At 44.0% G+C, this 14,509-nt stretch overlaps 1 protein-coding gene across 5 annotated transcripts in view; it reads left to right on the top strand.

The window, feature by feature from the left end:
• The first annotated feature begins 5,785 nt into the window (after positions 1–5,785).
• The window catches only part of LOC118093934 (NACHT, LRR and PYD domains-containing protein 1a-like), a 30,930-nt gene continuing 22,206 nt past the window's right edge, over positions 5,786–14,509 (top strand). The window contains exons 1-2 of one of the 5 annotated variants that reach the window (XM_060274426.2): positions 5,786–5,977; positions 13,525–13,556. In XM_060274426.2, coding sequence (XP_060130409.2) covers positions 5,937–5,977; positions 13,525–13,556 — 73 coding nt within the window. In that variant the 5' untranslated portion in view covers positions 5,786–5,936. Of the gene's footprint in view, positions 5,978–6,096; positions 6,234–13,524; positions 13,557–14,509 lie in introns of those variants that run through there. The other 4 variants (XM_060274424.2, XM_088669146.1, XM_060274423.2 and 1 more) reach the window with 4 other exon arrangements.

Raw genomic sequence — 14,509 nt, 5'->3', positions numbered from 1 at the left:
TTGTTTTTTTTAAAAAATGTGCTTTTCAACACTTTTTTCATTTCATTATAAATCTTTTCCCAGAAGTCTTTTACTTTGGGGCATGTGGCCCTCCAGATGTTTTTGGCCTACAGCTCCCATGAACCCTAGCTAGCAGGACCAGTGGTCAAGGATGATGGAAATTGTAGCCTCAAAACATCTGGAGGGCCAAGGTTGAGGAAGCCTGCTCTACAGAGACTCATCCACTATTTTGGCCAAGCCTACATGGGAGCTTGGCCTTACCATTACCCTGACAAAGACCAACATATTGGGTCAGGATGTCGTCAGCACTCCACGCATCAGCATTGATGACTGCATGCTTGAGGTGGTAGATGATTTTGTCTACCTGGGCTCCACCATGACCAGCAAGCTCTGGCTCATTGACGTTGAGCTGGACAAGCGCTGTGGTAAGGGAGCTATGGCAATGACCTGCCTCTCTAAAAGGCTATGGGAGAATGTGATGCTAAAGTCCAATACCAAGATGAAGGTCTACCAGGCTTGAAAGTTGAGCACGCTGCTTTATGGTAGTGAGTCATGGGCAACTTAAGCCTGCCAGGAGCAATGCCTCAATGCCTTCCATATGCAATGTGCCAGGAAGATTTTGAGCAGGACAGAATCTCAAAAAACATGTCTTCTCCCAAGCTCACATTCCCAACATGTTCATACTCCTGTCTCAGGGATATCTACGCTGGCTTGGTCATGTCCACAGAATGGAAGATTGCAGGATCCCCAAAGATGTGTTCTACAGGGAGCTGGCTTCAGGCACCAGACCCGTTGGCAGACCAAGTCTACATTACAAAGATGTCTACAAGTGTGACATGAAGGCTGGCAACATTAACCCCGCCATGTGGGAATCAAATTTGCAGACTGATCCTATAGGCTATTTCAGACAGCCCCTGTTTATAACAAGAACAACAACAAAAAGGAAGTGGGAGTGAATCAGAATTAGTTTCAAAGGAAAGCGTTTATGAGCAAATCTGTTCATATCATGGATATTCAAATCTGTTCATATCACGGAAGACTTTTTTTTTTTAAAAAAGGCTCAGCTTTTAAAATGACTTTGGTGCAAAAACAAACATGCAAAAGTGAATATCCTATGAAAACAAAAATGGGATTGACAGGAGAGAATGGGCAACATTCAAAGAGGCAAATGAAGTTCAAAAGGGAAAGTTTAATGAATCACCAATTTCATGTTTGGTTTCTCAATGTGTCTATTATGCTGCTAGGGGAAAACCCTCTTGAGCAGGTGGCCTGACTAACATTGTAAATAAAAGGCAGGAGCAAAACACAGAATCCTCAAGTTTAGAGATCCAGGCAGTTGCTGCTTTTGTTATAGCTTCCTGCAATTGAAAATAACATAGTTATAGAACCCTGGGAAAGTAAATATTTGAAACCAAAAGAGAAGGAGTAAACAAGAAGTAGAAGCACACATATATATAGGTAATATATCTGCATTCTGTTACAGAGATAGCTAACTGGTGACCCATGGGCCAAATATAACACCAACTAATATTGCCCGGCAATGTTATTGTGGGATATTGCACAATTTTGTGGATGCTAAAACAAATTTTAATCAAATCTTGGTTAAGCAATTTCTCCCAGTATCCCTTCTGAAGTAAAGCAAAATGTTTTCACAATTAAAGCAATAGAGAGATTAGGGACATAGGAAGGTGTATTATGTATTCTAGCTCCCCATTATTGACAATGACTGAGAGTGGCTTTCCAGGATTTCAGACAGGGTTCTCTCCCAGCCCTACCTGGGAATTAAACCTGAGTCCTTCTGCAAAGCAGATTCCCCACCTCTGAGCTAAACCTCTATCTTTCAAATTGTGTATGTTAGGTGGGTTTAGTAGGATTAAATGTGTGTGTGTGTGTGTGTGTGTGTGTGTGTGTCTATCGGTAAAATGAGATAAAGCAGCTAACTAGCAGATAAACTAAAACATGACAACTTTAAAATGCCATGCAAAAGGATGTTAAGTGCCCCTGGGAACATAAGAATCTGCCTTTTATAGAATCAGAGCATTGGCCATTCTAGCTCAGTCTTGTCTGCATTGACTGGCAGCAGCTCTCCAGGGTGTTGGATGGAGCTCTCTCCCTTACCTGGAGATGCTGAGGATCTTCTGGGAACTTCTGCATGCAAAGCAAATGCTGCACCTAACAGGAAGGGCCATAACTTAGTAGCAGAGCATCTGCTTTGCATGCAGAAGGTCTCGTGTTGGCAGAAAGGAATGGGGTTTAAGAAAACATGCACCAGGACTTATTTCTGGGCAGAAATTCATTGCACAATTGCAGAATGCACAAAAAAGTATGCAATTTCCTACAAAAGAGACACAAAGCTTTTGTATGAGCTCACATATATGTCTTCATGCAACTCATCCACACTTCCATTTCCCCTGCTGCTTTTGCCCAGGAGATCCAATTCTTTTAGTGCTGAATCAGAGCAAATGTCAATTGAGTTTTCTCCAGTTTGACATTGGATCTGATTTAGTGCTAAAGAGAGTGTTTTCTGGTGGAAAGCAGTGGAGCAAAGGCAAAACCGCTCAGCCTAGAAAGCACGGAACAAGTGGAAGTGTCGGTGAGCTTTGTCTCTATGGAACTTAGTCTCTGGAGGTTTACCAAGTGCATGCAACAGTGCCAGTGTCCTTTTTTTTTCTTTTTAAGGAGAAAGGTAATTTCTGGGAAGAGAGCCAATGGCTCTTATACAACAGAGCAGTTTACAGACTTGTTGGCATTTGAGACTGTAACATTCTCATGCAGGTATAAGCAAAGAAGAAGCAATTCAACATGGATGCAACATATTCCTTTGGAAACTTGTATAGACAATAACGTCATCTTTCTTCAAACTTCCTGATGGGAGTTGGAGAGAGCCTTGTAGGCAATTTAGTTCACCTCCCCTGGTTAATATAGGAAACTCAGATGTTTCTTGCAAACAGAATCTGGTGCATGTTCTTATACTGTGGAGTAAACACTCTCCATGGCTGCTTTCACTGTGCACACATTTACAGACTCCAAATTGAAGGTGGACTTCTTTTTCCTCCTCATTCATGGAGATGTAGAGTTGGAAACAGACCGCGAGGAGTCCAACTTCCTGCAATGCAGGAAAATGCAGCTGTCCCATACAGGAATCGAACCTGCAACCTTTGCGTTATCAGCACCATGCTCTAACCAACTGAGCTATCCAGCTGATTTATCAAGCAAGCTGTCAACTTTTGTTTCCCCAAACATTTCTAGCGTGTTTACCCACAGAAACATTTGTTCAGTATACCCACCCCCAATTCATCTATCTGTGTTGTTCTTGTTTCACTGTTGTTTCACTGTGACTGACACAATCAGACACAGGGTACCTGTGTCTACTGAGCATTACTTTTTGCTAAGCTGCCTGCAAATAACCACAAAAACAAGGCATTAAAATGCAAAGGAAACTGATCACCTCTCACTAGGCATATTCATTCTATCTTGCAGCTGTTTCATACATGAGGTTATTTCCCCCCCCCCAATAGTTTGCTGTAAGTTAAAACAGGCAAAGAGGAACAGGATCCTATTATCTCTCTCGTTATCTCTATACATTATTCAAATATTCACATGCTGTAGCTTATGTGTGCAAACCAAGTACAAATATCGCACCAGGAAAAGGAAGGACAAAGTTTCCCTTGCAGCAGGAGAATAAACAGTCCTGTTTGTTTTAGCCACTGCTACTTGCACATGCAGGACGCGGGTGACACTGTGGGTTAAACCACAGAGCCTAGGGCTTGCCGATCAGAAGGTCGGTGGTTCAAATCCCCGCGATGGGGTGAGCTCCCATTGCTCGGTCCCAGCTCCTGCCAACCTAGCAGTTCGAAAGCACATCAAAGTGCAAGTAGATAAATAGGTACCGCTCCGAGCGGGAAGGTAAATGGCGTTTCTGTATGCTGCTCTGGTTCGCCAGAAGTGGCTTTGTCATGCTGGCCACATGACCTGGAAGCTGTATGCTGGCTCCCTCGTCCAATAACGCGAGATGAGCACTGCAACCCCAGAGTCGGCCACGACCGGACCGAATGGTCAGGGGTCCCTTTACCTTTACCTTTACTTGTACATGCAGACAAATGCACCGAATGTAAGCTTTGTAGAATGCAGTGGTCAGGTAGTAATGATCTTTCCCCTATGAAAACCCTAGTCTCTTCTTGCCCCCAGCCCCATAGCCACCTTGTTTCCCATTACAGCCAGCAGACCTTCTCCACAACAGCAGTAGTCTTATTCCACAACGTTCATCAGGAAGGAGTGCTTTCCCTCCCCTATATGAGTTCCATCCCTTGCCTCCAGGGCAGCAGCTGTTGTTAAAAAAATGAGAGGCAGAATGTGGATCAGGGATAGGCTTTTTTCTCCAGACCAAGGGCCACTTGCCCCGAAGAACAACCTTCCAGGGGTTGCATCCCCAGTGAGGGGCATAGGCAAAAACATGTGGGGCAATGGATGCATGACTGTGTGAAGATGAATTCTATCCACGCAAGAGTGATTGACTCTCTATCAAGGCAGACAAGCAAGATCCGCTGTCACAGCTCAAGGGCACATTCCATCCAGGCAAAGAAGGCGGCATGGAGCAGGGCTGAAGGGGCACATTTGGCTCATGTGGATTCCCAACCCCTAGCATAGGGCAAAGGCAAAGGCCATGCACACACTGTTGTTCAATGTGGTGGTAGAGCAAGAGAACAAAGCCCTGCCTCTCACTAAGCATGCAGGGGCAACATGTGAAATATACACTGCCTCCCCATAGATGCAGTGGTTTAATTCATGACATCTTCCCACCTCATTTATTTGAGGGGAAAGAATCATCCGAAACAGTTCATTGTCCACATGGGCCTCTTTGCGCCCTGTGGTGAGCAGTGTGTGCTGCTCCTCTGCTACCCAAATCGTAGCCCTGGCCTGAGTCAGGCCATAGAATCGCAACTTCATTGGAATGTCATTTCAAAGGTTGATGAATGAGTTTCTTCATCCTTGGAATCTGAATTATTGGGGCACTTTCTTAAAAACCTATTTGAGATGGCATTAATTCATTGTGTATGCAACTATGCTCTTTTCGAGAACCAGGGTTCTACTGATCGCGTTCCAAATGACCTCATGTTCAGTTGACTAAAGCTGAAAAGTATGCTGCTTATGTACTTCTCAGTCCCATTGATTTCAATGACAGAGGGGAAGGACATGCTTAAATCATCTCTTGAAATTAATGAGACTCAAAGCGGACCATGCACCTTGCAATAAAAGGTTGGATGGCCATCGGTCATATATGATATAATTGAGCTTCTTGCATTGCATGATGTTGTTAAGGACAGGAGAGCCCTGCAGACAAAAACAAACAAGCAAGCAAGGTGCAATAACAGTCACGAGATTCCTGCATTACAGGGGGTTGGGCTAGATGACCCTTGGGTGTCCCTTCCAACTCTATAATTCTGTGTTAACTCTAAAGCTGTGCGGGTTGCTTTTGTGGTGTGGAGAAACACACTCTCCCCGAGCTCAGGGACGTTCTCCTCTTCACTGTGGCTTTTTTATTTTGTAACAACAACTAAGAGCCTCGGAATAGCCTACGGTAGCTAAATCGGGTCGAGAAGCCCAGATGCTCGGCTTGAAGAAGGAAAAAGGCTGCCCTCGTTTCATATCTGAACTGAGGAGGACCTCACACAACACCTTTCGGAGCTAAGGCTAAGCGCGGGGTAAACCGCGCACGGCTTCCCTGCCCTCTCGGGATTTCGCGCCATTTCGATAATTGCCTCTCGGTTGCCAAGCCAACGCGCGGGGATGGGCTTCGACCTGCTTGGGCTGCTGCTGCTGCTGCAACCGCCACTTCCCCTCCGGATGCGTCCTCGCCCGCCCCCCACCCTCCGGCCGCGTTGCCTCGCAGCTCATCCTCATCCGCGTTTCCCCCCAGCGGCTCGCCTCCGTGCACAATGACCAGCGGCCAGGAGTGCGGGCAGCAGGTGCAGGCCAGGTGAGGTCGGGGCCCAGCGCGCGGGAAGCGGGCGGCGGCGAAGAGGCGAGGGTACCTCTGCTAGGCTCGAGTGGCAGCACCAGCGCCGAGCCCTCGCTCGCTCGTTTCGGCGCCAAAGGTCGCTCACCCCGCGAGCGAGAAGAGCGGCTTGGAGCGCGCGCGCGCTTCCTCGCGTCTCCGGCGCCTGGACGTGGCGGCGGAGGGAGCACGCGGCGCTCAGCGCGATAACAACAACAACAATGAAGGACGCCATTGCGTAAGCCGAGGAGGATAATTAAGTCCTGGCACGGTTGGGGAAGGAGGATGGCGGGAACGTTTCCACACGGTCGCCAAGGATGGTGGAAATGAGGGGTGGGGGACATGAATCGAATCCATCCCTTCGCTCGAGGAGCGGTGTTCTGTGGTTCTTTGTGCCTTTCCCTCTTCTTGACGGAGGCAGGGGAAGCCCCCCCCATGCTCGAGGGCTCCCCTCTCCCCACAGCCGCTGGGCGCGTCTCTTTCTCCTAAGGGAAGGCGCTGGAGGGGCGCGCGCGCCTTTGAAGCGGCTTTGGGAGAGACAGAGTGGAAGATGGAGACGAAGGCTGCGCGCAATGATGGACCCCGGGGCCGGTGATTTCGCCTTGTTTTTCTATGAGCCAGAGGCAGGGCTGGGCACGGGGAGAGGGCCGCGTTTGCTGACTGGTAGTCAAACCGAGGGTAGGGTAGTAAAACCGAAATGGAATACAGAAGAGCTCGCCAGGGGGAATGGCGAGTGACATGATAACCAGAGTCTGGATAGCTCAGTTGGTTAGAGCCTGGTGCTGAGAACAGCAAGGTTGCGTGTTCGATCCCCTGGCACTGATTAGAGGATCCTCGGGGGTCCTTCCAACTCTATGATTCTGTGGTACTGCTAATCTATGATTCTAAGCGTGTTGAGGTGTAAGTTAAGTGCCAAGGGACCCGCACAGGGACAAAGAAATCTCGACATCACATATCCATGTGCATATCCTGTAGGAAAAGTGAAATGATGTTGGCGATCCTTTAGGAAAAGGGATCAGAAGCAAAGCTGCATAGGTGCTGTGTAACAGCTTTATAACAAGTTACAGGTAGATAGGCGTGTTGGTCTGACGTAGTCGAAACAAAACAAAAAAATTCCTTCCAGCAGCACCTTAGAGACCAACTAAGCTTTCGTGTGCGTGCACACTTCTTTAGATGTGCATGCACATGAAAGTTCATACCAATGAGAAACTTAGTTGGTCTCTAAGGTGCTGCTGGAAGGAGCTTTATAACAAATCCAGGATGTGACCCCATCTGCCGGAATGGTAGGCGCCATTCTGATCCACTGCACCTCAAAATGGATATTGTAGAGCTGGATAATAGGTAGAAAAAGTTACCCAAGATGATCTCTCTGCAGAAAGGTTGCAAAGTTTGGGGGCGCCCTAGGGGGTAAAAAAGGCAAGAAAGGTAGGAGCAGGATAGAGATGCATAAAATTATGCATTGTGTAGGGAAATTGGATGGGGAGAAGTTTCTCCCTTTCATGAAGAAGCCAATTAGCGGGAGATTCAGGATAAACAAATGGAAGTAGTCATTTGCACAGTATTTGCAAAGCTGGGTCTTAGGGGAGGGGTAGTACCTCTGACGGGGGGGGGGGGGGACATGTCGTGCTCCTTCTGGGGTAGCTTGTCCACCTGCACAGGAACTACTTTAAGAACTTGAAATGTGCTACTTAAATACTAAGTATTCTTAACTATAATCTCCAATTATAGGTGCATCAGCAGTAAAGGTAAAGGAAATACTTAATACTGTAGGAGAATATTGGAATACTATAGCGCCTTCCTTTAGAGAAATTCTTTTTACAGCTTCAGACTTAGCACTTAAGGTGCAAGTAAATAAATAGGTCCTTACCAGCAGTCAGGACGCTTTTCAGCTGAAGGCAACATCTCTTTCCCTGCTCCCCCACCCCCAAAAAGAACATACACTGTTTCTTAGGCTAGACCTATGTTCTAGGCAGGGCCGGCTCTAGGTAGAGTCCTGGTGGCGTCGGGGGCCGAGCCGGTAGGCGGAGCGCTGTCCGGCAAAGCCGCACGGAAACCATGCTGCGCCCTGCGAGGGCGGGGGTGCCGGAGTGATCTCCGCCCCTCAGCGCCAGGGCGCCCGACCTGCTTGAGACTGCCCTGGTTCTAGGTCTGTAAATTTTTTGATCCACACATTCTGCAACTTTTAATTCAAGCAGCTGAGATGTATTGCATGAGAAGAGTGATACTTTCAATATTACTAATAAGCAGAACAGAAGAAATATAAACAAATGGTGGGTATGAGACAGGAAATACTGCTTAAATACTGTATAGCACTATTATATCCTTTGTTCTGCTGCTATATTTCAGAGAAAGGGTGAGTAAGGCTGGATCTAGACACATCAAAGAAGCAATTCAGTTAAATGAATTGTAAACTTCATACAGGAAAATACTGTTGGCAAAAAAGGGACTTCACAGTGCCATCTGGTGTCACAGTGTTATAACGCATATAAAGCGCTTTATATTTACGAATGTAAGGTAAAGGTAAAGGGACCCCTGACCATTAGGTCCAGTCGTGACCAACTCTGGGGTTGAGGCGCTCATCTCGCGTTATTGGCCGAGGGAGCTGGCATCCGGGTCATGTGGCTTTTGAACTGACGTGCTTTTGAACTGCTAGGTTGGCAGGAGCTGGGACCGAGCAACGGGAGCTCACCCTGTCGCGGGGATTCGAATGGCCAACCTTCTGATCGGCAAGCCCTAGGCTCTGTGGTTTAACCCACAGTGCCACCCGCATCCATTACGAATGTAGCTGAGTCCTAAGACAGAAGTGTGTAAAATTGTGCATGGCATGGTGTGTTATGGTTTTAAGTGGTACATCAATTGCTGAAATAAATATATAAAAAAACAAGCCCTCTTCTCATCCCTGCTCACCTGATGTGCCACTCTATTTCAAATCTTGCATTCTTTGCTGGTGCACTTGAACAAAATAAACAATGGTTTGCAGTTAAACAAAGATCATGAACCATGGTTTGAGCCAATCTCAAATGTAATTTGGTCAAGCATTTGGTTTGGGACTGGATTTGCTGGGAATCTTGAATTATGGGGAGGAGCCTGAGGATTGGTTATGCAAGGATCGCTAAATAAATGGCTCGAGGTTACATCTGAATGTACCTGGTTGTAGGCAAGTTTCACACCCTGTTTTGTCTCATAGAGTGATCACTTTTGCTACCTTGTCAGAGACAGAAAATTCTAGAGACAAGTTGTAAAAACAGTGAGAAAAAGACGGCCACATCCATCTGACACAAGGATGCTCAGCCAAGCACCCATTCAGAGAGAATTACTTCTAGAGAAAAGTCTGAGGAGATTATACAAAAACATATACAGGTGAAACTCGGAAAATTAGAATATTGTCAAAAAGTGCATTTATTTCAGTAATGCAACTTATTGTTTTTTCTTTTTCTTTTAATTTTTACAAATGCTTTCTTTTGGAAATTCCACAGTAATAAAACAAATAGTTACAATAATATAAAAATAAACATTGCTATTACATTTCATTAATTACATTCCATTTATAATTGACCCGCCTAATGATAATTAATTACAATTACAACAAATAAAGGCTTGGCATATCTTGCTTTGCATGTCATGCATCTATCTCATATATTGGTTTCACCTTTTAAGTTGCATTACTGTACTGAAATAAAACACTTTTCGAAGATATTCTAATTTTCCGAGTTTCACCTGTACCTCATTGCCCCTGACAAAGATTCTTATCAAAAACACATTGAGCTTTTCATGGCCTCATTAATTGGTTTTACAGGGTGTTGCTTTCTGTAATTTTCCAATTTTTGAATGCTAAGAAAGGGTTTTAATTGTGCAGAAAGAAGTTGTTCCTTAGCAATTTAAAAAAGCACGAATAGGTTTGTGCTCTGAAACTCCCCCCCGGCCCCCAGTAATTTGGGGCCTGTTCTTTTTTGTGGGTGTTTTAGGCCTCTAGTTTTCCCTCTCCAGCTGGAAAGATTAAAAGCTTACTGCTTCTTTTACATTTATGATCCTCATAAAATCAATAGATACTGCTGTGAGTCAGAGTTAGGTCATTATCAAGCATGTCATTCTGTGTATCTCTTTATAATACACAGAGGGCTGACAACTCAGGTTTCAAACCACATACCTCAGTGTTATCTCACTTTGGAAGCAATCCTATGCACAAGAAGCTGGTGAAAAGCAAGCAGACATAAAGTGATCACAGACCTAAACCTGGTTCAGCAGTAGTGCTGCTGCTTTGCCTAAACCTGGCAGAGGCAAAAAAATAGTGTTCTCCACCAGGTTGCCAGATCATGTGACTGTGCTGAATGGGCCTAGGAACATTTATGGTCCTACCTCCACCATGCTGCTGGAATGCCTCTCTTTTGGGACTTATACCAAACTCAGCTCAGCCAGCTTCATATCACTAGCTGAGCCACAGAACCGCAGCTGAGCTGGGAAACAGCCAGTTGAGCTGGAGATCTGCTCACCCTGGCCGATATTGCCATAGAGCTTCCCATCTTATCTGCCAGTTTTTGACCCTACCCTTGTAGCCTCTTCTGTTTATTTGATACAGAGGTTTTGTGCAAGAGCAGTCTTGATGAACACTTCCATATTGACAGTAAAGTTTATTCATTATCATTTTTGTTTATTAAATTACTTATGTAGTTGTAGATTGTGCTGGCTTCCCATACGTAGGATAGATCCCTTCAGATTGTATTCAACTGAGCCTTACTCAGAGTATACTCATTAGAACTAATGCACCTAATGTAATCGGGTTCATTCATTTCAGTGGGTCTCCTCTGACAAAAACATAGTTGAACACCACCCTAAGCAGTTGGTTCTGAAAGCTGTGGGACAATAGAAAAACGAACAACAATCAACAGCATCCTTTTTTGTTTGTTTTTATTATTTCTGGATTAATTTGTAGACAGATCTGTGGTCTGCGAAACACTGTTGTCCAGGAGGATAAATAATTTGAATAAATATTTTGCAGTGTTGTAAAATGGTGTTAATTTATAATGAATTAAAATATTGGGGGGTGGGGGGCGGAGAGAGAAATGAAATTCAAACACAATGCAACCATAATTCTGGTGCACGCATACCTTTCATTTGTTATCTCATGCAAGCAGTCACATAAACAGTTAACTGGCATAGAAGGAAAACAAAGTGTGCAAGGCACTCCTAAGTTTGTTTCATTATTTGCAGATGGCAAAGCTTAGTCACAAGTATCAAAAGGTTCATGGAATTGACTGTCAGACTTTCAGGTCAATGTGACCAGCTATCAGTTTTTCTGATGCTTATTGTTTCCCTAGCAGTGTTAGGAAACTGAGATGTGTAGGAGCTAAATGGCACCTTAATGCTAGTTTGTGCGCACAGCAACAGAACGTCTAGGTGCGCTTTTTAAATAACAAGAATGCAAAGCTGATAATGAAAAGCCAACAAGACGCCTATGGGAAACCAGCAAGCAGGTCCCATTCACAAGAGCACTATACCTTCCCCCAGTTTCCAGCAACGGGCATTCAGAAACATACTTGTCTTTGACCGTGGAGGCAGAGTATAGCCATCATGACTAGTAGCCACTGAGAGTTGTACCCTCCATCAATTTGTCTAATCCTCTTGAGAAGCCAGTATATCTGAACAGCAATTTACCTGAATATCGTAGAGCTGTATGTCTTAAACATTCTCTGATTGTCAGCTCTTAATTTTGTTCTTCTGAGGCTGTGACTGTGTATTTTTATATCCAACACTTTTATTTAATGGATGGTTCACAATAACAGTATGCAATGGATTGATATTGTGTAATCTGCCCCCCCCACCTGAATAAGTATCAGCAGGAAACCATGCACAGAACTACAAAACTAGATACTGTATATACCTTTAGTTTAAAATTGCGACCTGCATGAACATATGCATAAAATGGCAACATTTAATATTAGTGACAACGCATTTTGAGAGAATTACAAGTTATGACAAAGGTTTCATTGTTTCCTTTTTAATCAGTGCTATAATGCTTATTGATGTTTTGGAGAAAACAGACAAACAAGGACACTCAAAATGACAGGTCTTCTTCTGCCTTCCTCTTCACTACTGTTTTCTTCTCTGGTTTCCTAGGGAAGAAAATACAATTTCTCTGTGTCTGTTTTGTGGTTAGATAGCTCTTTCCCCCCCAGTTGCAGTGGCTGTTTTGTTGCAAAACCCAAAATGACTTGGTGATAAAACTTCAGGCACGAGCAACAGAAACCCAAGATGCAGCGCATGTTTAAATGTGTAGAGATGTGGAAGAAAAGGCACACTGAAATAAAAACAGCAACTTAAAAAAGCCACAATTAACAGGATTAGGCAGCATATTAAGGAAGTAATTCTAAGAATGGGAACTGGCTTAAAGTACATATGGCATATCGAGACTCCGTTCAGGAGTGGGGCTACAGCTGGCTAAGCTGGTCTATGCCTGGCAGAGGGAACGCAAGCCTTTAAAATAGAGCTTGATCTACAGCACAGTTTTTGTGTTATGCTGGGCTGCCAGGTCATGTGACAGAGCTAAACAGAGTTAGCCCTTGCCTGATCGCATCCCTGCCACTTCCTCAGAACACCAATATTTGAGGGCTTATGCCGGTGTAAGTTGATCCTTTCCCTTAAAAAAATAAAATACAGGTTTGCTGAAGGAATAGTATGGATGCGGCCATTCGGGGAGGTGTGTGTGTGTGGGGGGGGGGGTAATGTTTACACTCTGGCTCAGAGTATATCTACACCAGCATTTTTGCCAGTGGTATCTGCACCATGAAAGCTGAACCAGAATATTTAAGTAGCATCCCAGTACAGTCACAATCCTGGTTTAAATGATTACAGAAATCTTATAAATTTGACATTATTTATTCCTACTCATTTGGAGGAGGGTGAAGTGGCTGTCAGCTTAGAGAGAGTTGGTAGGGTGAGAGAGAGAGAGACTTGCTCTGTTGGAGGCAGAGTCCTGGCGCCCCAAAATGGCGCCTCCTTCTCCATCAGGAAAGAAGGACGGTCGGGGAAGATCTATAGTGGAACTCAGGGAGAGGGAGAAAGAAAGATCAACACTGGGATCTGCTGCCCTGGTGGACCCTGTTGCCTGAGGCGTCACTTCACCAGGCCTCAAGGGCAGGCCCCTGTCGCACACTGATTCCTCAAACAGCAGGAGATGTACAAAGCCTTGTATTGATGCTGCTGAGCTTTGACTCCCTGTTCTAGTCATGCTAGCGCAGAAACAGAGCTGTGGAGGGGATAAGGGGTAGTAAATATAAGAATCTTGCACGTTCACTCTCCTAAACAGACAACTTATTCATAGACTTCTCTCGTTAATCTGGTTGTTACAGTATAGCTTTATGTTATGGGCAACACATAAATGGTTAATGAATGAATGAATGCATTCACTATTATGTTTGTGATTCAGTTGAACAATTATTTAATGCTTCAAAAATGCTATAGGAGAGCTCATATTTTAGTTCTGCAGTAACAAAAATAAAAATAAAAATGGTTACGTGTTCTTTATTTTCCAGTGAATCTGAAGTTTCAGCTTTGGAAGATAAAGGTAACTAATTTTTGAAAGCCTACCATTCCCCCCCTCCCAGTAGATTTGTTTTAAAGAATCATTAATTCTATTGAAATAGATGTGGATCATGTAATAGCATGGTTGTATTAAATGTCTCTGAAACGTTTTATTTTGTTTTTCTAATGTTTTATCACTGTTGTTCTTCCTGCAGAGCTCTGTTACGTATTCTTATAAATGTATTTGAAATTAAGCAGTAATTTTTGAGACATCCTGTTCTATAGTAATCCTGTTAGTAATCCTGAAGTAATACCGGTACTTCTGAAGTTAATGGTCCCATGATTGCAAACAGTGGATTTGTGGTCAACATTTTACATTGATGCTTCATTGGAACTTTAAAAAGTCACCACTGCCTTTTAAACAAGAAACATTTATATTAGTTGTGGCTTGATTCTAATGGAGGAGAGGCTGTAGCTCAGTGGTAGAGCATCTGCTTTGCATGCAGGAGTCACAGGTTTCAATGCCCGGCATGCCTGTGAATATTCCCTGTCTGAAACCATGGTTTACAGTGCAATTCTATACATGACTATTCTGAATCCCATTTCCCTGGAATTGACTCCTAGGTAAATAGATATAGGATTGCAGCCCAATCTTATGCATGCTTTCTCAGAAGTAAGTGTCAATTTAGATAAGTTTAATTCCAGTTCATGGCAATTTTTGCAGCTTCCATTTTTAATATTTTCCATCCTGTACTATTTCCAAAGTAATATGTGAATGTTTAAATAGAATTATGCACAAAATACTGAAACTCTGCTTTTAAAAAAGCAATGACTTACTTTTAAGATGTAGTCTTTGGGCCGCCTTAAAAATGTTTTTCTTCTTTGTTAGAACAGTTAATAGATGCATACATGCATGAAGCTGCTATAAATTACAGTTGCTGCAGCAGAAGTTTGAAAAGTATGGCAGCTAAAATACACCTGGGTTGTAACTGGAGC

This window comes from Zootoca vivipara, chromosome 5, assembly GCF_965207765.1.
Source record: "Zootoca vivipara chromosome 5, rZooViv2.hap1.1, whole genome shotgun sequence".
Classification (NCBI taxonomy): domain Eukaryota; kingdom Metazoa; phylum Chordata; class Lepidosauria; order Squamata; family Lacertidae; genus Zootoca; species Zootoca vivipara.
Note: the sequence above shows the minus strand (reverse complement) of the source record. Positions and strands in the feature narration are given on the sequence as shown.